General features: G+C 38.8%; 1 protein-coding gene and 1 pseudogene across 1 annotated transcript; one reads left to right on the top strand and one right to left on the bottom strand.

The window, feature by feature from the left end:
* Positions 1 to 589: 589 nt before the first annotated feature.
* On the top strand, positions 590 to 26,640 carry LOC140237203 (TLC domain-containing protein 4-B-like). The gene is made up of 8 exons (XM_072317146.1): positions 590 to 708; positions 9,947 to 10,182; positions 12,296 to 12,385; positions 13,239 to 13,297; positions 16,225 to 16,319; positions 21,502 to 21,575; positions 24,105 to 24,247; positions 25,970 to 26,640. Exons 2-8 carry the CDS (start codon positions 10,004 to 10,006, stop codon positions 26,137 to 26,139), a joined length of 810 nt encoding a protein of 269 aa, XP_072173247.1. The 5' UTR covers positions 590 to 708; positions 9,947 to 10,003; the 3' UTR covers positions 26,140 to 26,640.
* On the bottom strand, positions 2,298 to 2,994 carry LOC140236474 (uncharacterized; annotated as a pseudogene).

The following is a 26,640-nucleotide window of genomic DNA, read 5'->3' as shown; positions in this document are numbered from 1 at the left end:
AATCGGTGGCGTTCCATAGCTGCACATTGCTGGGCTAGCTGTGCGCGGTGCAGGCTGTAAGCTGTGTACGTGTGTGTATTGTTCGTACATCGATCTTTGACTTTGGACTGGTTTGAGGTGGAAGATCCTGTACAATCGCGATTCGATAGGATCTGTAGCTAGCAAAGAGATTTTTCTCCTCCCCACCACTAGAGGGCGGACTCTACAATGGAGTCAGTGATTTCATGGGGGCCGCCATAGCTCACTTAACAATGGCGGACTTTGCGTACTATGTATACATTTCTACAGCGCGTATTACGCGAACTTCTGAACTTTTACGCGAGTACGCACTTGATTTTGGCTGCTCCTCGGTTGCTCCTTTGCTAGCGTGTTAGCACGAGGGGCGAGCCTACCGTTGTACCGCCTCGCTGTCATCCAATGCTCCCCTTGCGCTCACAAAACAATAGTACATGGCGTATGAAGACTCCGCACTCTAGCAGTCACTGGGGAAAATCTCTTTGGTAGCTAGCTAGCTATGTGTTGAATTAATGGGATGTATACACACGATACTCATGTCACGTCATCTCATGACACTGAACAATAGACGACTGAACAATAGACGACTGACCTCGGCCTCCGCGACCTGCTGGCCTGCGACGGATCAACGGAACGGGATCTGACGCAATCTTCCACTGTCATCTGGTTCTTGCCGAGGCACTGGCTAAGAAGGTACAAAATATACATAGACTTCTATGATTACGAGACTGAGTAAGACGCATAAACTTTAAAATTAGATAGGGTCTCTGACTGATACTTCTCTGCTACCAGTGTCAGGTCAGGTGGGGGTTGGACCAGCGAGGTGTCGGCCGGCCGGGCGACCGCCGGCGGGACTTCAACGGTGGTTGGTACGGTCTCGCGGAGTTCCGTGAGGCCGCGGTTGCGCCAATATGCTTCGACTTTCATGTGTCGCCTGTCGGCCGTAGTTGAGGCATTTGGCCGCGGAACATTTTTCGGGTGGGGGGGGGGGGGTGCTGCTGACCCCAGGGGATCCGACTCAGAAGTCGATTAAAATCTAGATTCAATCTAGGCTAGTCTATGCTTAATAGACTCTAGACCTACCACACAACAAAATACTAACGTTAGACCTCTCTGGGCCTAGTATGGTCCTTGAGAATATTCAATACCACACAGGACTCATATATTAAAATTAATGGGCATTCACACTACGTACTTACTTGTTAGATCTAGACGGTAGACCTAATAATAAATTTTACTTAAATTTACTAAGTAGGCCCTACCGAGTACTACCAGTAGACATAGTTTCTAAATATTAATGCTAAATTTACTTAGAACCTCTACTAACGTACATAGATCTATTAACGGTTAGTATAGGAATAACGCATGCCGCGGAGTTGTTTAGCGAGTATGCAGTGCACGAGAGGTTTCTTCTGAGCATGCGCACTCCACACGAGCCGGAGGCGAGTGTGGAGTGTGCATGCGAAGAAGAAACCTCGAGTGCACTGCATACTCGCTAAACAACGACGGGAAAATGCGTTATTCCTTTTATAAGATGGCTAAGTAATTTCAAATGCAAGGTGAATATACCTTAGATCTATATGAGAAAGAAATAATGAAATAAATCAAATATCAAAGATTTTGAAATTGTACTTACCGTTGGAAAATGGTCCAGAGTAGGCTTTCTCTGAGTCCGAGATTATCCCAGCTTGTGCTGAATCTGTGATAGATTCTCTATTCCAAAGTTTCAAATCCAACACATGAAAAATAAATTGAAAATGTTCCAACTCTCAAGAATTCAACATGTTTGCAGCTATTTACAGCAGATCTGACAGCTTATACTGCCTAGATCTAGTGTCTAGTTGTTGATAGTCACGTTACATCCGTGGAAGTGGAAAACGTTTGAACCACTCCCCGAACGAACGTGACTGGTGTCCCTCTTGACCGTGATCGACGATGTCGACTGTGTACTAATAGTTTGGTTTTGGGTTAGAACGATGTTATCCTCGGAGTCGTAGTCATAGCCATATGCTACAGTTTCTTGACTAAAGTTACTCGTTGTTGTCGTTTCTATGGCACTGGATGTGGAGGGGCATTCCGAGATGGCCTTGCTACAACATGTAACGTTAGATTCCTGGTCGCCCGGAATGAGCTCAGGGCTGCCAACTCTCACTCATTGAGAGTGAGACTCACTCATTTTGGTCCTTTCTCACTCTAAAACTTTATTTCATTTGCATGCACTTCTATTGATCTCACTCATTTTGACTCCTAAATTATAGCATTGGCCTATGGGAGTCTCACTCTCAACTAGTTTCCAATGTTGGCAGCCCTGTGAGCTCCTGGTTCTTATTGTCCTTGATGACATCCGAGTATAGGCAAGTGGCCAACGATTCAGACATTTTTTTCAGTTTCGTTTGGCTTGTTTTGGAATAGTGCTTTAGCGAATCTGCCGATTTGTGCCCGCTGACACTCTGGATATCGCGAGCCTCGTATCCACAGGAGTGTTGTGATGCTGGTTGCCCTTAGACAGTGATTGGTGTACGTTAGCTTGCATCCGGCCTTTTGTGACAGATTTTTCAGTTTGTTGCCAATCGTGTTAATGCCTAATGGGGCATTGTCGAACCATGGGGTATCTTGTGCCAGCTCCTTCTTCGAAACATCTTTTGGCCTTTGCCACATCCAAGGGTTTTTGGGGTTCAACTTCGCTACATATTTCTCAAATGTGGCTACCGGACACCTTTCACCCAGTTCTGGCATTTCAAACATCAAGCCAGCATCGGCTTCTCGGATGACATTTTCGCGGTTGTTTTTTGTTAGAAAGTCTCTCATTTGTACGTATTTCCGTCCGGAATCATCTGCTTTGATGGTAAAGTCTTCAGCTTTCATCCCGCGAATATTCTCCCGTCCTCGATTACAGTAAAAGGTGAGAACGTCCAAGAAAACCTTATCCTGGAGGCCTCTGGGGGTAGAGAGGTCTAGTGACTCTTGTATCTTGCTCATGTCGTCTGACGAAATCACGGGTTTGTGTACAACGGATCCTTTACCTTCTTTCTTTGCCTTCACTTTCATCGCTTTGAAAACGCGGTTTGCTTGAGGAAACTTGCTGCTATCACCAATATCTATTCCAGAGTTCTCGACAAAGTATCTCTGAACACCGAACCTAATGTTTTGTAGCGACCTTGTTTTGTATGATTCTCCATTGTCCTTCCTTATTCCAGAGTAGAATTTGGTCAAAAACTTGTCCAAATCTTTGGTATCCTTGGCGATTTCTTCCAAATTAGTTCCAGTGAATTTGGCAAAGTCCATGAGTTTACATTTAGCAAATTTCAATACCTTCTTTGTCCCTTTGCTGTCCATGTCGTTTACCAGTTGGTCAATCTCTTCATCTGTCATAACTTGGAAGGAGATGGAAAAGTCCTCCTCCTTTGTTTGATTCACAGACGCCATATCTCAAGGTTTCCGAATGAGTTGTGATTTCGAAACAGACGCACAAAGGCAGGCTACAGCGACGAAACTTAAGCCAATCAGTAATCGAGATCATAGATCGTGACGTGAGATAGACTAGATCAAAATCAGTAAAAACGAGGAGCCATAAAAACTCTTATTTCAGCAGGAGTAATTGTTGATAGCACAAGTTGGTGGCCTTGAAACTATCTGGTTAAATGAAGAATTTTACTGCAAAAGGTTATTTTTACTGAGTTTCCACTGAAAAATCGTCGGTACGTCCCTTGCGATCGATGATTTTGTGTCATAAATTCAATTTTTTTTCAACATGATCTGGTGGATCAGGACGGCTAGCTAGTTAAGTTATAAGGTGATTTTGTGTGTTGTGCCTGTGTACGGCAGACTGTCGTGGACACGAGTCAATTTTCGGTTAAAGACAACATTGAGTCTCTTTTTATATTATGCCACTAGTGCATGACTGAAATCACATTTAACCATGGAATTTTAATGGAATATTTCTAAATGTAAGCAATGTTTAGTTTACGAAAAGTTCATTTTTCATTTTACGTGACCTCATTGAGCATAAGCTGGTACAAATCGAAATCTCGACTTTTGAGACACTGCGCATGCGCCAAAACCGTGAATTAGACAATTTGGGTGCGCGAAAATCTCACGGGCGTGCAGGGATAGACACTTTTCGCGAATGATCACGTGGTACGCTTTGACCAATCAGCAAGCTGGAAATTACTTAGCCGTCTGATAAATCTAATTTACTAGATCTAATTAGTTACCGCCGTACCGGTAATAGTCTACTACTACCACAGTCCAAGTTCATGTGGTAATGAGAATGGCCAGACTAGCTGTGATGTCAATGGTATTAAATGTATACAGGTATGGTATTATCGAACGGACAGCATGTGGTAATTCCAGACACGCACATTTTTGCGTATTAATAACATTCATATAGGCCCCTACGCGTGAGACTTCGTAGATTATTCTCGTCAGAGATTAATTAATGGGCATTCACACTACCTACTTTTACTAGATCTAGACGGTAGACCTAATAATAAATTTTACTTAAATTTACTAAGTAGGCCCTACCGGTACTACTACTTACAACTTCTACTAACGTACATAGATCTATTAATGGTTAGATCTAGGCTAATTTACTAGATCTAATTAGTTAATAGTCTACTACTAGAGTACTACCACAGTCCAAGTTCATGTGGTAATGAGAATGGCCAGACTAGCTGTGATGTCAATGGTATTAAATGTATACAGGTATGGTATTATCGAACAGCATGTGGTAATTCCAGACACGCACATTTTTGCGTATTAATAACATTCATATACGCGTGAGACCTCGACGTCGGATAAGCCGAATATCACTTACATGTACCTCGGGGGCAAAATGAAAGTCCCGATTGTTCCTATGGAGTTTCCGTTCCGGAGTGTATTAAAATTCGCGTAGCTCGAACAAAGATAACTCGAAGTTCGGTTACCTCGAAGGGAAATCTAATGTCCCGATCTTAATTAACTTATTGTTTTTCCCAGCATGTTGCTCGAATCGAAATTGCAAACATCACTCAGCATCTCCGATTAAGCGCGCGTGGACAGCGAAGACATGTCACAAATGTTTTCACACTCGATTGTAAATATTCTGAGACCCAGAACAATCGCGCGCCCAAGAAGAAATACCCGATACACAGCTGACAAGGAAAATCCCCAACACCTACCAACACACGTACATGGTATGCACATAGCACCCGTGCCAATGGAGTGCTTTACGATAGCACTACGCGCTGCCCCATCATTTGCTTTTCTTTAACCACTGTGTTTTGATTTTTGATCGAGACAGTCATACCGTGCGCGTAGATTTCTCAACCGTCGGGGCGCACCTGCTTACGTTGACAGTTATATCTTTGCCATTAATCACGCTCCACTGTCAAAACATCAATCTCCCTCGTAGTGCCTTTTTTTTTAACTTTTTTTTTTTTGGCCTTTCACGAAGTTTACTTCCCCGAGAACGCAAGCACTGAAACTTTTTTTTTTCCCCAGCAATGCGATTATGAAAATCTGGAAGTATAGGCCGATCACAATGAAGAATAGAATACACAGGGTTCCGCACTTATAAGTTTTATCGGGCCACCAATATCATTGATTTTTATTTTCTAGTGGTCGAAAGTAAAATCTGGTAACAAAAAAAAAAAATCAGGAAAAACATTACAAAAACTAAATCGGTCCTACTAAACAGAGACAAATCATTATTAAGCATTATTGAAGTAATACAGATGCCCATGTCTAAAACAACTGAATAGAAAATTCAATCATCTTACTCTGTGTTTAAAGATTTGACAAATAGGCGTATGTTAAAAAGTTGCCCATTATATTGAGGAGGTCAAAACTTACGTTTGAAATGAGAAAATGGGAGCATTTGCTGACATTTGTTAGCATCCGACATTTGTTTTAGCATTGTAAAAAGCCGAAAGTTACCGTTATTCGTTTTTAAATGTAAAAGCAAACAACCGACATTCATTTTAGAATCTTACGGAGCTGAATACTATCCTAATCCATTTCCAAACGTGACAGCAAACATCCGCTATTTGTTTTAGCATCTAACTGAGCGGATTAATACCATTAATCATTTCCAAGTGTTAAAGCAACAATCTGTTATTTATTCTTGCATCGTACGGAGCAGAATATTACCGTTATTCATTTCAAACATCCGACATATATTTCATTATCGAACGGAGCCGAATGTTACTGCTGTCCACTTCCGAAAGTGAAATGAATCATCTGACAATTATTTTATCATCGCATGGAGCCGAATGTTACTGTTTTTCATTTTTGAACGTCAAGGCAGACATCAGACATTTTTGGGCCATGAAACGTATAGCTGAATGTTACTGATATTTATTTCGAAATGTACCGTAGCAAATATCCAATATTTTTTTAACATCGTATGGGGCAGAATGTTACTGCTGTTCACTTCCAAACATGCCAAACGTAAAAGCAATCATTCTACATGATTATCATCTTCCGGAGCTGAATGCTATTGACATTTACTTTCGAACGTAAAAGCACACATCCGGCATTTATTTTATCAGCGTACGGAGTTGAATATTATTGTTATTCACTTCAGAACATCAAAGCAAACATTCGACATTTACTTTAGCATCTTCCGGAGCTAAATGTTATTGCAATTTACTTTCGAACGTAAAAGCAAACATCCAGCATTTATTTCATCATTGTCAGGAGTTGAATATTATTGTTACTCTTTTCCGAACGCCAAAGCAAACATCAAACATTAATTTTACCATTAAACGCAGCTGAATGTTACTGTTATTCATTTCGAAATTTAAAAGCAAACATCAGACAGTTATTTTAGCATCATATGGACATGATGGAGCAGAATATTACTGCTATTTTCTTCCGAACATAAAAACGATCATCTGACATCTATTTTAGCATCTTCCGGAGCCGAATGCTATTGCTATTTACTTTCGAAAGTATAAGGAAACATCCGACATTTATTTAACCATCATACGGAGTTGAATGTTATTGTTTTTCATTTCCGAACGTCATAGCAAATATTCGACATTTATTTCAGCGTCTTCCGGAGCCGAATGTTATCCTTATTCATTTCCGAACGCAAAATCAAATATCTAACATTAGTTTTTGCACCATACGGGGCTGAGTCTTATCGTTATTCATTTCCAAAAGTATGAGCAAACATCCGACATTTATTTTAGTATCATACCGAGTCGAATATTGCCGTCATTCATTTCCACAATTAAACGCAAACCCCTGACATTTATTTTAGCATCTTACGTAGCCGATTGTTACCGCTGTTCATTTTCAAAAGTAAAGGCAAACATCCGATTTTTTTTTTTTTTTTTTTTTTTTTTTTTGGTGGCGCGATCGGGCCACCAAAATCTTTATTTCTGAAATTTTGATTTCATTTCCGATTTTCACTCAATTCATTCATATAAAAGTTGATTCAATCCCAATTGACAAGCATGCAAACAATCAGTAGGCACTATAACAGACACCATGTTGAACATCGATAAACGTCGAACATCGATAAACATCGGATAAGTCGAAGAAAATTTGACGTACGCGTACCTCGAAATTCGCGTACGTCGAACCATTTTCTTCAGTCCCGACGAATTCGAGGTATCCGAGTTTGACTGTATACCACAGGACTACCACAGGACAATACCACACAGCAGTACTACATCTATAGCTAGGACTACCACACAGCCTGTGCAGTACTGCTGTGTGGTATTGCACAGTACCACACAGCGATAACACAGGTATGTACCACACAGAAAAACCAGGGTATAGAATTGCACAGCAGTACAACACGGGAATATCTCACAGGAATACCACACAACAAAAGCAGTGAAACTACAACAGAAAGTACTACAGGAAAATACCACCAGTAGGATATTCCTGTGGTATTTTTTTGACATACCGGTACCACAGGACTACCACAGGACAATACCACACAGCAGTACCATGCAGGATACCACACAAAAGTACCACACAGCAAAACCACAGAGAAAATACAACAGAAAGTACCACAGGAAAGTACCACAGGATATTCCTGTGGTATTTTGGGACATATACCACAGGACTACCACAGAACAATATCACACAGGAGTACCACACAAGCAAAACCACTGTACTGTATCGCATAACAGTACCACGCAGAAACACCACACAGGAGTGCCACACAGCAAAACTAGAGGAAATACAATAGAAAGTACAGCTACCGGAAAATACCACAGGATATTCCTTTGGAATTTTGAGACATAAACCACAGGACTACCACAGAACAATAGCGCACAGCAGTACCACACAGGAGTACCACAGAGCAAAACCATACAGTATTGTACAGCAGTACCACACAGAAGTACCACGCAGTAAAACCTGAGAAAATACAATAGAATTAAAGTACCACAGGAAAATACCATAGGATATTTCTGTGGTACTTTGGGACATACATGTATACCACAGGAGTACTACAGGGCAATACCACACAGCATTACCACACAGAAGTACCACACTGCAAAACCACATAGTATCGCATTGCAGTACCACATAGCAATACCACACAACAATACCACAAGGCAAAACCACACAAATACAATAGAAAGTACCACAGGATATTCTTCTTTTTTTTCTTGACATGTTATACCACAGGACTAGCACAGGACAATATCACAGAGCAGCACCACACAGGAGTACAACTCAGCAAAATCACAAAGCACTACCAACTGGAATGAAAAAAAAACAACAACAACAAACAAACCACATATTCCACAATTAATTGATAGATGAGTTATGCTGTGATTTGCATTGGATACAGCTCAGTCTTTTTGAACTTAGCAGTGTACACTGCCTGCACAATTTACAGCTGAAGTTTGAATATTATTTTAATGAAGCGGGGAGCTTAAAATTAGTGTGCAGCGTTCATATGTATGAATGATTATGGCCAGCAAAGTGCACTACACAGGTGATAAATCAACTGTGGTGTTTCAGGATAAAAATGATTAAAAAAAAGTTCTTGTATGTGTTCAGGTGCTTAAATACATTGCATGGACCTGGTATGTTGTACATGTACAAATGTATGTTGTAACTACACAGTTTATATGGATATATGGGTAGTAAGTGTGTGGGGGTTTGTGCGTATCTATGCATGAAAGGCACATGGTCCCGGTGGTTTAGTCAAATGCGTACACAGGCGCACGGCGCAAGTTCCCTATAGAGACCTACGCTATCGACTCCTCTTTAGCGCTTACGCTTTGTAATGTTACCTAGCAACACCTACGCGCTTTACTCTGATGACAGCTCAACTTCGGCAATCTTCATATCATGCTAACGGTGATCAGCAGTATCATCCAACAGCGCCCTCCATGCGCCTTTAAAATGTATGTGTGTGTGTGTGTGGGGGGGGGGGGGGATTTGTTTGCATTCAAAGAACTGCATTGACATATTTCTTTCAACTTGCCATTTTAATCATGTGTAGGCCCTACGTTAATTTTTAGGCTCCTGTTGCTTGACAGGCAACCCTCATATTTTCCTAATAGTAGCTCTTGGGTTAACTTGAAATTCAGATGGCACTAAGAGTGAAGACTGTAAAGAATGAGTTGTTTTGAGCAACAACATACAAATTGAGGTCGATATCAGCGCTTCCCATTTATATTTGCTGTTCAGTGAATGTTCTTGTTTTGTGAAAATTGGCGAAAGCTTCACACTTTCATGACTTACCTAATTGTGATTCAGTTTTGATAAATTTTTCACCTCTGTGCACAATAGAAAATTTACTCTTTATTTCCAGACATCTTTTAACTGGTCTGGAGTTCCTTTTTAAAGCAGATGAATGGAATATGTTGTCATATGACTTTAAAAACTATTTTTTTTTTGTCCTTTCACTTTTCTTTTTCCATAGCAAAAATTATATTTTGAAGTCAAAAGTTTACCAGTCCTGTTTGTCATTCAGAGTCTTGGACCTGCTGAGCGTACTGACTTGGAAAACTGCTAAAGGGGAGAGTCAAGGATGGCCAGTCATAGTGACATTCCAGAGATTGTCTTTGATGACTCCTACCTTCCGATTGCCATAAAAACCTTCATCTTCTTTCTTGTGGCCTCCTTCACTGTGACACCATTGATCTCCTGGTACTCCTGCCTCACCTACAGAGCTATCTCTTCTTACCAGAAATATGACTGGAATACAAGGTACTTCAGGGCACAAGATATTTAATACATGGCTAACTTTATTGTTGGAATGCTCAGTTGGAAGGAAAACATAAAACACTTTCCATACTGGTTAGTAGTAGCATTAATTGGACAAATTATGTAAAAATGAATTTTTTTGCTCTCAGTCAAGTGAGATTAATTTTCACATTAATTTCACAAGTGGTTGACGTGTTTCCAGTACTAATGTCAATTTATGTAGACAAATAAAGCATATTATGTATGTTTATTTTTGCACATCATATTTTAGAAGTTAGCAAAAATGTCAACACTGCTAAATGTGAAATAGCATCATTAGAGGCTAGCCATGGTCAGGGTACAATGTGTATGCATGGAATATTAAAGGAAGCAAAAGTCCAGTTATATGAATGTGGGATGAGTGAAAGCAGCAGTATTAGTATATATTCAATGAAAGTTTGAGGAAAGTCAGATGATCGGTTCAAAAGTGAAGAGTTTTTAAAAATTTGGGTGTCATCATTGCTGGATAGGAAGACTAATTATACTACACTTCATAACATCATTACGGACAGCAATATTAAAAAAAAAAAAAAAAAAATCAAAATTCACCATATTTTCAGCATAACGGAAGAGTACTGGTACTTGTCTTACCTCTTTCAGAAATTAGGGGGATTGACATACATAGTGCCAGTAGGTCAATTCCATGGAAAGGTTGCATATTATGAAAATCAAACTATTGAGTATAGATGATTAATGAAGCTTAATTAGGTGATCTGGTATTGTTTACTCAAAGCAGCCTTTCACAACCGATATTTTGATACCTCATTTGTGAACATCGGTGAACGTGGAGTGGAGTTATGTCCGAAAAACCTTCATTTTTCATGAAAATTGCCAATTTTTGCAGAATTTATGTATCATTTCTGATACACTATTATGGCCATAATACAGCATGTGTAATTCTCAGATGGCTTATTTTCTGAATGTTCTTTGGTCATAGATTGGTTTTATGATGTTCTAGAACTTGTTCCAGCATCAGTATATATTATTCTCTTAATCTCAAAATGTGGTAGTTGATAGCGTCCCATAAGTCACGTTTTTGTGTCCCATCAGTCACACTGGTTTTCCCTATCCTGCTACTGTACCAATGAGTAGATATTCATACCACTTGGCTCAGGGTAAGCACCAACCCTTTGCTACATTCAGGAAAGAAAATATCTTTCCAGAGACTCTGTGTGTAAGAATATTTCAGAACTTACTTTCCCATGTGAAAAACGGTGGTCCTCAAATGTCCCATAAGTCACGACAGCAATTTTTCGTTGCTTACGTAATGCAATGATACTTTTCAAACTAAGTATGGTGTTTTCATAGACTGTGATATGATGAATCTAACCATGAACTGAGAAAAATGCATTTGATGCAACTATTTTCTCAAAATACTGGTTTGAAATTGTTGAAAATTGTCATTTTGTCCCATAAGTCACAATGGAATTGACCAGTAGCAAGTCAATGGAATGTGTACTTTTCACGAAAAATGAAATTTTGTGGAATTCTTCTTATATTTTCTTCATATTGTTGTCCAAAATAACACCATGAACTGTAGCAGCCTTATCCAGCAATGATGGCATCAAAACTTTACAATTCATAATTTTTTAATCAATTTTTTCTCAAAACTTCTGCTGATGTGTTCTATTAATATTGCTACTTTCACTCCATTCACATTTATGATTTGGGCTTTGGTTTCCTTTGATTATTTTCATAAACACAAATGGGGCTTTGTGTTGTTAAAGAGGATGGAGTGATGTCAAATGAATTTTACTGTGTCATTGCAAACTGCCAGAAAATTGGTTAAGAATTTTGACAGTCAGTACAAATATTTGACCTGTAATGCTAAAGGAAATTGTGATGAGGTTGCCAACGAGGGCAGCTGTACATGATTGCCAATGCAAGCAATGATGTAATGCTACGATATTTGATGTTTTTCAGAACTTTCTTGGGATAGATTCAGTTACAAGTATTAATGTGTGTGTGTGTGTGTGTGTGTGTGTGGTGTGTATTTATTTTTGTAATTTCATGGTCATATGCATTATGCTTGATTGACCTTACACAAAACATAATGAATGTTTCTATTGGCTTGTAGAGTGCTGTCCTGTGTACATGCTGTCCTGGCCAGTGCCCTTGGTATCTACAACCTTCTCTTTGATAAACCTACGTGGGAAGATCCAGTCTGGTGAGTAGGGAAACCCCATGAATGCTTCTGTCATGGTTGCACAGCAGTATGTATTATTTATATCTTTTGCCTTACCTGCAGCTTCAAAACGAATTTGTGTGTTCAGGCACTTAATGGTACAAAATTTCCATGGCAGCATTATAATTGTTCTAGCCGACATGTGATGTAAAGTAATGACCTCAATACCTTAGCTACAAATGTCTGATTTCAAAGGGTCTATACCTTGTACAGTTTTGGATAGAATCTGACTGGTTTGCTCTGTGTATTAAAGGTCGTTGATAAATGCTGAAGCATGATGTTACTTACAATGTTGTCATCACCCATGAAGGCAAGTATAGAACATACCCAAGGGACCAGTAATGATAATGTACAAATCATTGTTTGTTTAATAGCCACTGATCAGAATAGAATTAACGAGCGAAGCACCTTCCTGTGACTGTATGTATCTGTGGAGTGATATTGCAAAATCACAAGATAGACTTGGCAAATTAATTTCTGGACATATTTGAAATCTTACATACAACTGTAGGAATGTCATCCCATTGATTATATGAAGAGGAGAAAATAGAACTTTGTTCTTTGTGATTCACTTGAGTGATAGATTGTGTGCTGTCAACTTTTGTTAAGATGGCTAAACCATTTTGATCTCTTAATCTGAATATCCAAGAATTGTGTTATTTTCACAGATTCTTGATTTAATCAATTCAGACAGGTTGCATTTGTTTTGAAATACTCAATGGAAGGAATGGAGGAGGAAAAAACACAGGAGTAGTTAATCATTTTGTAAAATGTTTATGATCAACTCATCTTCATGTGTTTACATTGACCCCGTTAATAATTGATTTTTCTACAGGGGAACATCATATTTGACTAGAGCAACAGTAGCAATAACAACTGGATACATAAGTAGTGGTGAGTTACAGTACCTTTACTTTTTGTCCATTATATTACAGACCTTTTTTTCTCAAATCAGCTCTATTTTTCTTTTACCGGGTACTTTTTATTGTGTGGTCATACATGTTATACTTAAACCCTCTCAAACTAATGTCTGCATCAAACAGTTACTTGACATTTCATTTTAATAGCTGTCTTTTGAATTTGTATGATATGATATGATATGATATGATATGATATGAAATGATATGATATGATATGATATGATATATAGCCCTGCAGCCTCTTGACAGGGGCTGAGGTTTATATCCCCAATTTGGCACTGCTGCCTCAGAAATTGAACTAATAGTAAGACCCTGTGGGAATGCTCAATGAGTAGATATAGGCGCTTGGCCTCTTTGATACTGGTTTGGATTTCTTTGTTTCCAGTGTGAATTCTCTACCCAACTGCAAGAGGCCAATCATCTATCGCATCATTTCTATGTTAACAGCCCACATCCAGTATGCAAATTTCACGCAAACGAGTTTATCCAGCCATGTTACAAGTTCTCTCCCACATACACAACACAAATGAAGAGGTCTGTCTTTTGTATTTCAAACTTGTTGACCTCTTGACATGCACTGCACAATCAGCAGAATGTGGATCTGATAAAGAAGGCTTTGGACTTCCTACATACTTTGTCAGGGTTTCTTCCATGATGTGACATCATGAGCACCTGGTATTACCTTCACAGTACATGTACAGGTTTGTACTGTGAACTGCACCAACAGGAATAAAGGCATCATGAATCAGGAAATGTATCATATGCAATGAAATGGAAAGTGGTACAGATTGCAGAGTGAAAACATTCTCAACAGTTCTGCATGCATGCTGTTTGTTTGTTTGTTTGTTTGTTTGTTTTTTCTCCAGGCAACTAGAATTTGTTTGACAACATCAAAATATCACTCCATAGAGAGATGGCATGGAGTACTGTAGGCATATACTTGGAGTTGCTTTAACTCTTTATTTGCCATGGTGGAAACCCCCTGTGTGCCACGTTATTCTGACAGAGGAAGGTAGTCATACTTTGAGAAAGAATTCTGTTTTTCCAATTTGTATAACTTCTACAAATTTCTGTTAAGTTGGACATATAGTGAGCAAAGTTCAAGAGGAATGCCAAGCTTTGCTTTGATATAAATTGTATGACAAACCTATTTTCAATTTGTCTTTTGAATGACCAGTTGCTAAATTACTGTAAAGACATAACTTTTGCAAATAAAACCGTGACAGAAACTTGGAATGTACATGCAAATCTAGTTGGGAACACCGCTTGATAGTCAATCACCAAATAGAATGCAAGCCGAATGTGAGAGGAACAAAGGCGTGAGAAACGCTTTCATTGCACCACAGGATTAGGCGATTTATCGATCGGTTTTGGCGGCTTTGTGTGTTTGAGCAGAATATGCGAAGTTGGCACGCCGTCGACTGAGTCGGACATGCGAACGTGGCACATAAAGAGTTAAAAGAGTGCTAAAAATCATTTGTGTTTAGAATGGATGATTCGCCAATGAAGCAGTATGTTTAATAAATTTGTTAATTGAGTCTCGGCTAGTATCTTTGCATACAGCTATGAATAATTCATACTCAACATAAATTATGATATGGCAAAAGAAAACTGCAGGTCCTTAGGATGTCGTTATAATGTGAATCGCCTGCATGTTGAACAAATGTGACCCTGCATCACAAAACCAACAAAAAGTCGCCATACATGGATTTTTAGTTAAGGGCAGATTCTGGAAGAGCAGAATGTAAGCTTTAAAATGATGTACAATGTATAACTCAATTCAAATGGACTCTTCTAACGTATCTAAATATTGGAAAGAAAGCACACACTCTGGAAAAGTGTGAACTGAGAAAAAAGGCTCTGAAAATACAGGGTCTATTCAAGTACTTAATCTTTACTAAGCCATGCTAGCTGTGCCATTAAAGGGACAAAACACAGGATGTAAACCACCGGACCAACAACAATGAAGGGATTATCAGATTAAGATGAAATTGAGCATGTTCTATTCACACATTCTGCCCATGATTAATGCTAATTTTCAAAGCAGTAGCCTCATCCTTTCAATACTTATTAGACTTGTAAGTGAAGAGTGTGCAAAGGATTTCAAGAAATGAAAAGCAGCCTCTAAGACATACCTGATCATTCTACTCTCCCCGCAAAAATGGTTGTTGTAGGAAAACTGCCAAGAACACACTTTCCCATTCATGTCGACATCCCAAACTGAAGAATAATGTAGAAGAAGGATAACTCTTTCAAAAAATATGAAAAACTCAAGACTGACTTGGTTGAACCATTTCACCTTTTTCCAGTCCTCACATAAAATCAAGGGGTGCGACTTTTTGTTTGTTTTGTGATGCACTGTCACAAATGACTCATTCTGACCATGGACCCTACGTAGGGTCCATGTTCTGACCATCCCCAGCTTGCCATGTATATCTACGACCACTGAAACAGAACGATCTAGTGTGATGGGGGATTGTGCCTGTTTGAAGATATGTAGAAATTATGTGAGTCTAGAGGAACTGTTTGATATTTCATGGTACCAAATTCACACAATTTGTCTACTCCAAGTTGGTCTGTTTGCCAGTTTGACGAGATGGTGTGTAAATATTAGTATGATACTGAAACCATGTGTGAATATGTTTAAATGATAATTACGTTTAATTAATCATATACAGGGTATATATCAACTTCATCTCGCTGTACTTACCTATCCATATAAAATGTACCATTCTGATGCCAGTCAGAATCAAAATGGCGTATCATGTTAAATGTAAGATAAATAAAGCTCACCTGCAGATAGAATGTTTGATACTGAACATTGGTATGTATGCATGAGATTCTGACTGAAAAAAAAAAAAAAAAACCACTATGTAAATCACTGTCGGTTTTATTCTCCAGATTTGGTCATCATTCTCTATGCATTCCCATTGAAAGACTCGGTGTTCTACATCATACATCATCTGGCTGTAGTTTTAGCATACCTGGCAAACATGGTAAGTCATGATCTGTCATCTAAAATAATTCATGGAGTACTTTATGAAGATCACCACACTAATGAGAAAATGATAAACCTAGATTACTCTTGAGATTACAATTTGCTCAACACAGAAAGATGTTTATTTTTTTCAAACAAAGAAAAACTCCTATAGATGAGAACAGCAGCTAAAATCGAATGCCTCATGACAGAGAAAGATGCCTCTTTACAAATACAAATCAGACAATGTTGCAGGTTTCACTCTGTGTGTTGCTAGCTGTGTGCCATGTATTGATGCTACAGATCTTGGAGGGACTCAACCATGTAATGATATGTAAGATTTACAGAACACTGAATATGTTCTGGTGATTCTTCATTTTCTTTGAATTGATCTGTAGAACAGAAGACCTAAGTGAGTTTTTTATTTGAATTTTTTCACTTGTATTGCAATGGATGGAATTCAGCCAAATTACACATATTGTAGACCTTGTATTGGAACAGTAACACATTTTTTTTTTCTTCTTTGAGATTTTCCTCTTTTTTCTTTTTTTATAATTACAATATCATGTGGGTTAGTTAAATGTAAACTAGTCAGTGCAGAGATCTACTAAAAATGATGATGTGATAACAGACCACATAATACTTTATTGTACTCCAGTGGTCAGAGCATTCGTGGGGGTCTTCTCCCACAGGAGAATATGGTATAGAGGATTGTGGCACATAATAAAAATTGGACTTGCAGTTTTGGTATGCACTGATTTGGAATGCACTGAGTGCATAGCAGGCAAAGACCCAAAAGCTGCATATCATTATTCAAAGCTAGCTATTCTTGGGCCTCTTGGAGATAACTGAAACAATTGCACAGCAGTAAAATTGCTTTTGTTGTTTTTTGAAGAATATCTGTTCAGGGCAGCTGAAGATAGGCCAGCTCTTGTAGCTAAAGATAGGATTGCATTTGTCTTAGACTTAAAGTGTACGGAGTTATCTTCTGTGTGCAGTAAAGATCATTGTTCAGTGATAAGAGGACATGTACCCTGCATGGTGAAACCTGCTTGGAGCAGAGTGATTCTAGGGTCATGTATTGCCACTGTGTTTGCCTTGTACAGCAAAGCTGTGTAGTGTGAGAGACCATTCACCTGTGTACTATTGTAGAGTAAATGGTATGCCACATGGCTTGTGAACAGATCTTTTGTAGGTCAGGGTACTGCAAGGACACATCTGTTGATTTCCTGATAACATTTGTTTCTTTCATTCCGCGCGCGACGACTCATGTAATTCCTGTGGAAAGTTCTAGCTACTGTGGTGGTCATATGCTTACAGTGTGCACCCCTAAGAACTTACATGAACAGTATTGGTACAAAATATTAAGTTTTAATGGTAATTACGAATGCATGTTCATCATGTGATGAAGTACATGCAGAGTTCAGTACATGACCAACAGAGTGTAGGCAAATCCCAAGTTGTTAAAAGTTCCAGTGCTGTGGAGAGAGGAACACTGAAGAAGGATTAAAAACACAATTTGGATTTTTGTGACAACAATCATAAAATTTACTGGAACTGTGGCAGACTAGCAAAGAAGAGCAGAATCCTACATATTACCACTAACCCTTTGAACCCTGAATTATTTACATATTTCGTGAGCTATACCCTAATTATTTGACATACTTCGCATATTTGTCCCCGCCGAATGAGTTCGAGCAGGGGACTATGAAACGGGCTCCGTATGTGTGTGTGTCCGTGTGTATGTGCGTATGTATGTGTGTGTGTGTGCGTTCGTGTGTGATCAAAATGTTCAATTTGCTACTTCTCTGTCATTTATGAGCCAATTTTGATTCTGTTTGCTTTATATGATAGCACTACATGGGAGCTTTGAAACTACTATACAGAATTTCAGTTGTGACCTTTGACCTTGACCTTTGACCTATATTGTACATTTTGCTACAAAATGCTACTCCTTCGCCATTTCTAACCCAATTTCGATTCCATTTGCTTAATATGTGATGGCACTAGGTGAGGGCTTCAAAACTTCTACACAGAATTTTGACCTTTGACTTCTTTGATCTTTGACCTTGATTTTTGACCTTATTGTACATTGGCTACAAAATGCTACTCCTTTGCCATTTCTGACCCGATTTTGATTCCATTTGCTTAATATGTGATGGCACTAGGTGAGGTCTTAAAAACTTCTACACTCATTGATGCCAGTCCAAAGATTTAAACTTCCGGCGGGGACTTATATTACGCACCGCGTAATTTCTACTTTTCCTTGTTTACTTTTGCAATTAAGTCAAAATAAAAGTCAATATTATTAATGTAGAAATTTGAGCAAATCAAAATCACAAATTTTCTCTATTAGTCTCCTATAAAAAGTACAACACATAGAAATAAAATAATGATTATCATATGTGACCCGCTACAACAAAATGATCCTAAAGTCGGGTGAGGTCGATTATTTGAAAATTGCATGACAAAATTCCCTAATCTTTCTGCTTTAAATTGATATATAACACATTTTATAAAAATAATCGGCTGCGGAGATATCGATGTTTAAAAGAGAGCATGTTGAGACGTCTGGAAAATCACTGTTTCGAGAAAAGCGCCCTAAAAGTTTTCCTTGCGACGCAATCGCGATCAAGGGACACGCTAGTCAATTTTCACCTCGGGACAATAGAAGGTATACCCTAGCAACCCCCGAAATGCCCATTCAAGCACAGCGTCGGCGGTCTCCTCACCAACCAATCAGTGACCAGGATGCCAGGAGAAGCGGTTGGGCATAGCGCACCCCGCCCGCACGGACCAGTCGACTTGGCAGTGTGCGAGCTTCACGCTTCGGTTAGCGGCAAGCAGCAAACTGACCAATGAGATCACTTCGGTCGTTGTTATGGGCGGAGCCTATCTGTGGCGCTCAATCCAAATTTTCGAACCGGTTTCTGCTTCGTTGAAACGCCAAAAACATGGCCCAGAAAAACGCTATTTTTTGTACTTTCCTTTCATCATTTTGCTTCAAAATTTCGACAGATAATAGAAGACATGTCAGACTCCAATAATATGTCAAAATCAGAAAATCGTAAGTTTTGACAAATTATGATGCTCTGACTTCAAACTCGATTTTCACGGCTTCGACCGTGCGCGACTATAGGACCTTTTTGTTGTAGCGGGTCACATATTTGAAGGAATGTGCTGACAAGTTAGAATAAGAAAATTTCCTTCTTTTGACTAACATTTTCTTCCGTGCCTTCCCTGTGCTGTGACCATCACCATGTTGGCCATGACCACTTGCTCCAAAAGCACACTGACTATGATCTCCCCCACTTGCCCCGAGCTGGGAGGTGCTTATGAACCACTAAAAATCCAGTAACATATACCTGCTGCATTCTTATCCCCCGTATCAATTTTGTCCTCAAAATCACTACCTTGACAACATTCAGAGTCATCAATGTTTTCCATGGTTTCTCCTAATATTCCCTTGCAAGAGCCTCCTCGACTGTGTATGTTTTTCTTGCCATTTTCCACCCATTTTTTCACTTTTTCTCCGATCGAAATGCATGAAAACTACGCCTTATTGCCGTAACAGATCACCTGATCAAAAATGGGGTCATGCAGGAGGTCATATTGAGCTAAAAGAAGTCACATGACGCGAGGCCAGTAAACTGGCCTTTCAGGTTATTTTACTTTCTCGGCGAGGCTGGAAAACTGGCCATTTGGGTTCAAAGGGTTAAAGTGCAATTTCATACCGTGTTGAAGTTAGATTGTAATAAATCAGATAGGCAGAATGGAAAATTTCATCAGAATCAGACAAAGAATAAGAAAGTAAGGAATTTCTAAGTTTCACGCATTTTCATTAAATGGTGATATTGGCTGCAAGCACGATATGCAAATTAAAAGAGATGATGATATCATGGTCTTACATCTCTCTAATAGATCACAACACACATTTCCCATAGACACCTGCCCAAGTATACTTGGGACTCGTCCTCAACGGGTTATATGATTGTCATTATCATTGTAGTTTATCATATTTGTAGCGGTACTGGTATCATCAGCATCATTATTACCTTGATCTTATTATTTTTTATGCCTCCGCAACGAAGTGGCCGGAGGCATTATGTTTTCGGGTCGTCTGTCCGTCCGTCCGTCCGTCCGTCCCGTTTTGTTTTTGTCGATATCTCAAGAACCGTTTGGTGGTTTTACATCAAACTTGGTATGAGGGTATATCCTTGGGGGATAATACTTTGTGTGGATTTTAGGGTCACAGGGTCAAAGGTCAAAGGTCACAGGTTATTTTGTGAAAAAAATTGAAATTTCATGTTTTTCTCCATATCTTGCAAATGGTTCAAGGTATCTTCATGGAACTTAGTATGATGCTTGTACCGATGGGCAGTGATTATCTAGGGAAGTTGGGGGTCATGGGTCAAAGGTCAGGGGGTCAAAGGTCAAGGTCAACTCCTCAAAATATCACTACTTTCCTTAAAATGCAATATGCCTGAAGGTTTTTTTTTTTTTTTTTTTTTTTTAACTTGATGTATGGCATGTATTACCCAATATATATTTTTGGGGAAGTTTCTTGCCAAAAGGTCAAAGGTCAAAAGGTAAAAGGTCAAGTGAAAGTGCTAAATTGCACTTTTTCCTCCATATCTTGAAAGTAACTCAAGGTATCATCATGAAACTTACATATTTATGCATGTTCTACCTAGCAGTGATTCTCTGTGGAACTGTGAGGTCAAAGGTCAAAGACCAGGTTTAGATAATGCTATTTTCCCATTTGATACTGAAATTATACTTTTTCTCAATACCTTGAAAATTACTCAATGCATAAACTTATAAAAGGGTCAAAAGTCAAGTAAAAATCATCAGTTCCCCAAATACCTGCACTCTGACATTTGAATAATTCATCCAATTGAACCTAGTGTTAGGAAAGTGAACATTCAGCACATTTGTGGCAAACATGTCATTTTAATATTTTGCCAATTGTGTGAAACTGTCATCACACATTGTCAAGACATTGTACTATAGACCTATTAGGAGAACCATGCATTATGGCGGAGGCATATCAGTCGCCGTAGCGATATATCTAGTTTTATTATTTTTTTTTTTGTGGGGGGGGTGTCTTTGGAACAGTTCTAGTGTATTGTATTACATTGTACTCATATGCTGCAGATGTATATTTCTTGGTATATCCGCTCTCTAATTACATTCCACAGGTATATGGTCCACTCACTTTCTTTGCCAATGCAAGAGTAATTGCAGAATTTTCAACACCATGTGTTAATTTCAGGTGAGTTTGTATTATATTTCAGATCAAAAATTTATCATCTAGTGATTGAAAGAGCCTTACAGAATTATCTCTAAGTACTTTCAGCTATGTCAGAATGTTGGCATGCTTGATACTCCATGGCATACCATTTGCAAAATGACGTCACTTTTTATGACAACATTTTCCAAATAGTGCTATTTGTGAAATGATATCAAAAAGCAGTTGTGACATCTGAAAGCAATTCTGATATCACGAGCTGCTTCATGTCACTCTGTGAAATGTAGCAATTTCTATTCAACCAAACAATTGTGACATCACAAAGGAATTCTGACATCGTGCACTGCTTCATACAGTCACTCTAACGATTTCTAACAAAATAATCTTGACATCCACCACACTACTTCTCACCTCATATTTTCCCCTTCTTGTTTTCCTTTTTTTTAAGATCCAGAATATGAAACAAATATACTCCGCCTAATTTTGAGTTTCTGGTTAAAACTGTAGGCCTCAATGCCTCCAAAGTACTACAGTATTCACCGCATAATCGGGCATCTGATAATCGGGAACCTCGCTTAAATGACATACGCTTCCCAGAAACATTTCCAATGCACATTATTTTCACTGGATAATCGGGCGGGGACCTCTGATAAACGGGACAATTTTTCTTCAAGCGACCTTTGATTTTGTTGATATTTTACACAAAAAATCTACCAAAATACCACAACAATATTTCAAAGATTCCCTGTCAGTTGTCGTTTACATCAAACTTACAAAGCAAGCTTCAGACTGGTGTGTTTTGACCTCCGTCCATCCAGTACACGTACATTTCAGCTCGCTGCCCGCCTTCGCTTTTCCGTACATGTGTATATATGGCGAGCTAGATCGCTATACAACAACACATGTACAGTGCAGTGATCGCGGCAAGTAAACAATCAAGCCGTGATGATTGAATGATTGCAGGACTTTTCATTGACGTTCCCACATCAGTTCTGGGTAATCATTTCCCATGGTTGTGGATATGTATTTATACAGAACGCCCTACGTGTCCAAGAATTCTACGAATGTTTAAGAAAGTGCTGGCTTTTAATCCACATATTTTGTGTTCGAAGAGAGGTGACAGAAGAAGAACCCGGTTGTGATGACTGCATCATTGCGAGAATGCAGGGACAGCTAGAGGGTCGCGCCGAGGGGTAGCGTGGTTGTGTATTCATGTACATGTACGGTACGTCAGTATGCATGTGTGTGTGTGTGTGTGTGTGTGTGTGTGTGTGTGTGTGTGTGCACTGTACATAATGTACATGTCGTATGCCGTTAGTGTATGGTGAGTGCTCATCGCGAAATCGGGCACCCCGCTTAAAGGGGCCATGTTTGCTACTCCCAACCTGTCCCGATTATGCGATGAATACTGTATTCACATTGGGGCTGCACCCCTCAGTGAATAGTACTATTTTTGGAGTCTCCTCTGCCCATGTAGTTTAAACCAGAAACTCTTTAGGCAAAGTATATTTGTATATAATCTTTGATCTTTCCCCTACACTGTCCATGTTGTATGTTATCTTTATCATATAGAAATGTTAAAGGGGTTGAGTAGCATTTTGAAATTTACTGGGATGGAACTCGGGGAACAAACCTTCCCAACAGAAAAAAACAAGACAGTCATAGGTGATAGTTTATTGAAGGCAGACATGGCTTTGATGTACTGCACAAGCTGTAATTTTCGCGAGGGTTTAATTTTCGCGAATTTTGCAAATCACAGTTGGATCGCGAATTTAACAACACGCGAAAATGTCTCCATGCTCTGTGTTAATAGAGCATTAATGTAAGCGTTGGCGTCGATTCGCAAAAACAACCTCGCGCGGAAATATCTATGACCTCGTTATTCGCGAAAATATCTGTACGCGAAAATAACAGCGTATACAGTATTGATACATTGATGAGAAGAAATATCAGAAAATTCTGAGTAGTTACTGTGAATGTTCACGATTAAGACAGGGATTAACGCACATACAACTACAACATTACTGCTTTTGCTCTACCCGGTACTTCAAGGTTTACCGTGTTGCAATGAATACCACAGATGGGATTGATGAAGAGGGGATATTGACTTCAAGGGGTTGATGAAAAACACTTCAAATTTGTCAGTTTGATAGATGTTTTGATATAGTCGTCTAATTATGAGAGGAAATACAAGAAAAAAAAAACTGAGGAGTTACTGTTAATGCTCATGATGAAGACGGGGATTAGGACAAATATAATTGCAACTATTTTTGCTTTATTTCAATTTTTGCAATGTTGCACATTGCAATAAGCACGTGTAGGATTGATGGACAGAAGGTATTCACTCTTAACTGGTCGATGAAACACCGTTGATAATAAAGTTTAATACAATGCTCAAAAGGATATTGCTTCGTGACTTCTTACACCCTGTGGTCCTCCATAATATGAATGTGTGAAAATTCACCATAGTTGCAAATGATAACTTAGAAGGGGTGGTGATGTAATTTCGAATTATCCTATTAAAATAATATTCTCTAAACTCTATCTTTGCAGATGGATGCTGCAACTGACTGGTTTTAAAGAGAGCAAAACATATCTCTACAATGGCTTTGCCATGCTTGGCTCTTTTTTCCTTGTCAGAGTGGGAATCATTCCACTCTACTACTACATCCTCTTCAGAACATTTTTTGTAGAAGGTAAGCCTTTTTGTCATTGTTGTACAGATTTGAGTCATGTCACATGCAATGTACATGTGAATCTCACATAGGGACAGACTGAGGAAGTTCCTCTCAAGTCGCATGACGGTCACATGTCTTTAGGGGTTCATGTGTAGGTACCTGTAGTACACCATACTGGATGATTTACTGTCATCCCCTGACATTCAAATAGCCAGAACTTCCTCATCCTGTGTCCAATATGGGCATCTAATTACTCATACATGCTATTCTCAGCGATCTTCTCTTCTTGTTTGTTTCTTGCAAGGATAATCAAACTGTGTTTTAATAATAGGGTAACTTCAGTAAGTTTCATCAGTGATATATCATTGGTAGCCTGGTGGTAACCCATCACTTCTTTTTGCTGGTCCATGCTCATGTCTCATTGCATAATCATCAGCCACTTTTTAAGGAAGCTATGTCTTTGCGATGGTAATTACTTTTTGCTATCTCTTCTTATAAAAGTTTGGTGGTAGAGACACAAGGATGTGTGAATAGAAATTGAGCAGAAAATGCTGAAATAAAGATGAAAATTACTCGACTGGGCATACCCGGGCACTAATGTGATATATCTGTCAATAAAGAATTATACTTGAAGATTATTCCATGTTAGATTTATTTCTGGAAATTAAAAGGAATAGTGATAAAACCAGCTTTCCAGGATGTACAGTTTTAAACATTTTCACATGATACAGCTCTGATTTACACTTTTGCACAAATTTCTGCACGGGATTTACTTTTGTTTTACATGCTTTATCATTAAGTAGAATTTCATTTCATTTAATGAATAAATAAGCAAAATATGGCCAATATTATGTTAATGTTCAAAATGAATCTTCAGATTGCTCAGCAAGATGGCAGCGTTGAACATCGATCATCAAAGGCACAAATGCACCTGTGAAATTCTTTTGTACATCCGTAGAAATCTGACAAGTGTTTGAATAATTACAACCAGTTGAAACTCCAACTCTTAAACCTCCTTGATTTAACATAAATGTAATTTTAAACTTTCTTTTAAACTTGTTGCCATGGGTAGTGTGTATTGGCTGTCAGTCTATTTGAGATTGTGAGATGTGAGTAGTGAGGGTCAGAATTCAGTGAATTAGTAATTCTAAAATATCAATCACCTTCATTCATTCAGTTTTATGGCAGCAGTTTTTTGTCATTGATTTTACAATTTGTATGTCGTGGGGAGTGTAAAGATCATCTCGAGTAATCATGGATACTGCTGTTGGATATGTGAAATCTCATTGTCACTATGTTGACGCGCTTTGTCAGTGAAAAGTCCATTGAAAGGACAAACGTAATGGAGGTTAAATAAAGATGTCGCATGCTATGCATTTTCAGAATACCCCATCCTCTTCCTGCCTGCAAATTCTCTCAAATGAAATATGTCACTGCTTTTTTTATCTCTCTTTTTTTTTTTTTTTTTTACCTTCGCGGGATTATGCAAAATTGTGTTTCAGATTGATAGATAATAGTTGGCATTTTATCGGCAGCCTTAAGATGCATAATGCCACATGCAAGTAAAAGTCAGCGTAAAGAGATGATTGTGAATTCATTCACTATCTGGTAGCTTTGACTATTTTAATATGGTCATAATCGTTACTCATGTCAAGAGTAAAAATGACTTGTAAGCAAAGATGGAATTTTAAAAATGGGCATTATGCACATGTTTGCATATGTTGTGTGTGGCTGCTATAGGTGGGATCAACAGACTACCCGTGTGGATGACAGTGGTATGCTTTGTAGCTAGTCTAGCACTGGACTCGGTCAATGCCTACTGGTTCGTGAAGATGGCCCGGGGAGCATACAAGATGCTGAAGAAACAATCAAATTCTGATCCTTGCCGAACAAGAATCAAAGGAGAGTGAACTGTAATACTGTCATGCCTGTTGACACAAGTTTTCAGCTTGCTAATGTAAAACAAACATTTTTTTTTCTTATGTGTACATACAGTTTTAGAACTTGTTGGGCACAAGGGACATGGGCTTGTGATGGTGTGAAGTATTAGTGTGAGTGCCCTTCCCCCTATTATTATGCCAGCATGATTTAAAAGGCAGTAATTGATGGTTTTTATCATGACCCGAGATGAATTGTGAAGTGCTTTTTGATCCTCTGTATGCTGTGAATGTATATAAAAAAATATAGTATTTCAACTTGTAAACAGATTTCTGTCATCAAGAGTTTGTTAACTTGTGAATTCACACTGCAAGCAGGGAAAGTACTGAGGTGAATGGTGATGCAATACCAAATTATTCACTGTGCAATGTGTCTTTGTTCAAAGTAACTTTTATTCATGGTTTGCCTCTGCCACAGTTTGTGATGCCATGGACCTACTACACATGGACATTTATCAGTCATTAATTAGTTCA

Source organism: Diadema setosum, chromosome 13, assembly GCF_964275005.1.
Source record: "Diadema setosum chromosome 13, eeDiaSeto1, whole genome shotgun sequence".
NCBI lineage: Eukaryota > Metazoa > Echinodermata > Echinoidea > Diadematoida > Diadematidae > Diadema > Diadema setosum.
Note: the sequence above shows the minus strand (reverse complement) of the source record. Positions and strands in the feature narration are given on the sequence as shown.

What these genes read in the sequence shown, in the direction of transcription:
- LOC140237203 (XM_072317146.1), top strand. Translation starts at nt 10,004, where the DNA reads ATGGCCAGTCATAGTGACATTCCAGAGATTGTCTTTGATGACTCCTAC. An exon ending in AACTGGATACATAAGTAGTG is followed by an intron (nt 13,298 to 16,224) that starts GTGAGTTACAGT and finishes TTTATTCTCCAG; the next exon opens with ATTTGGTCATCATTCTCTAT. An exon ending in ACACCATGTGTTAATTTCAG is followed by an intron (nt 21,576 to 24,104) that starts GTGAGTTTGTAT and finishes CTATCTTTGCAG; the next exon opens with ATGGATGCTGCAACTGACTG.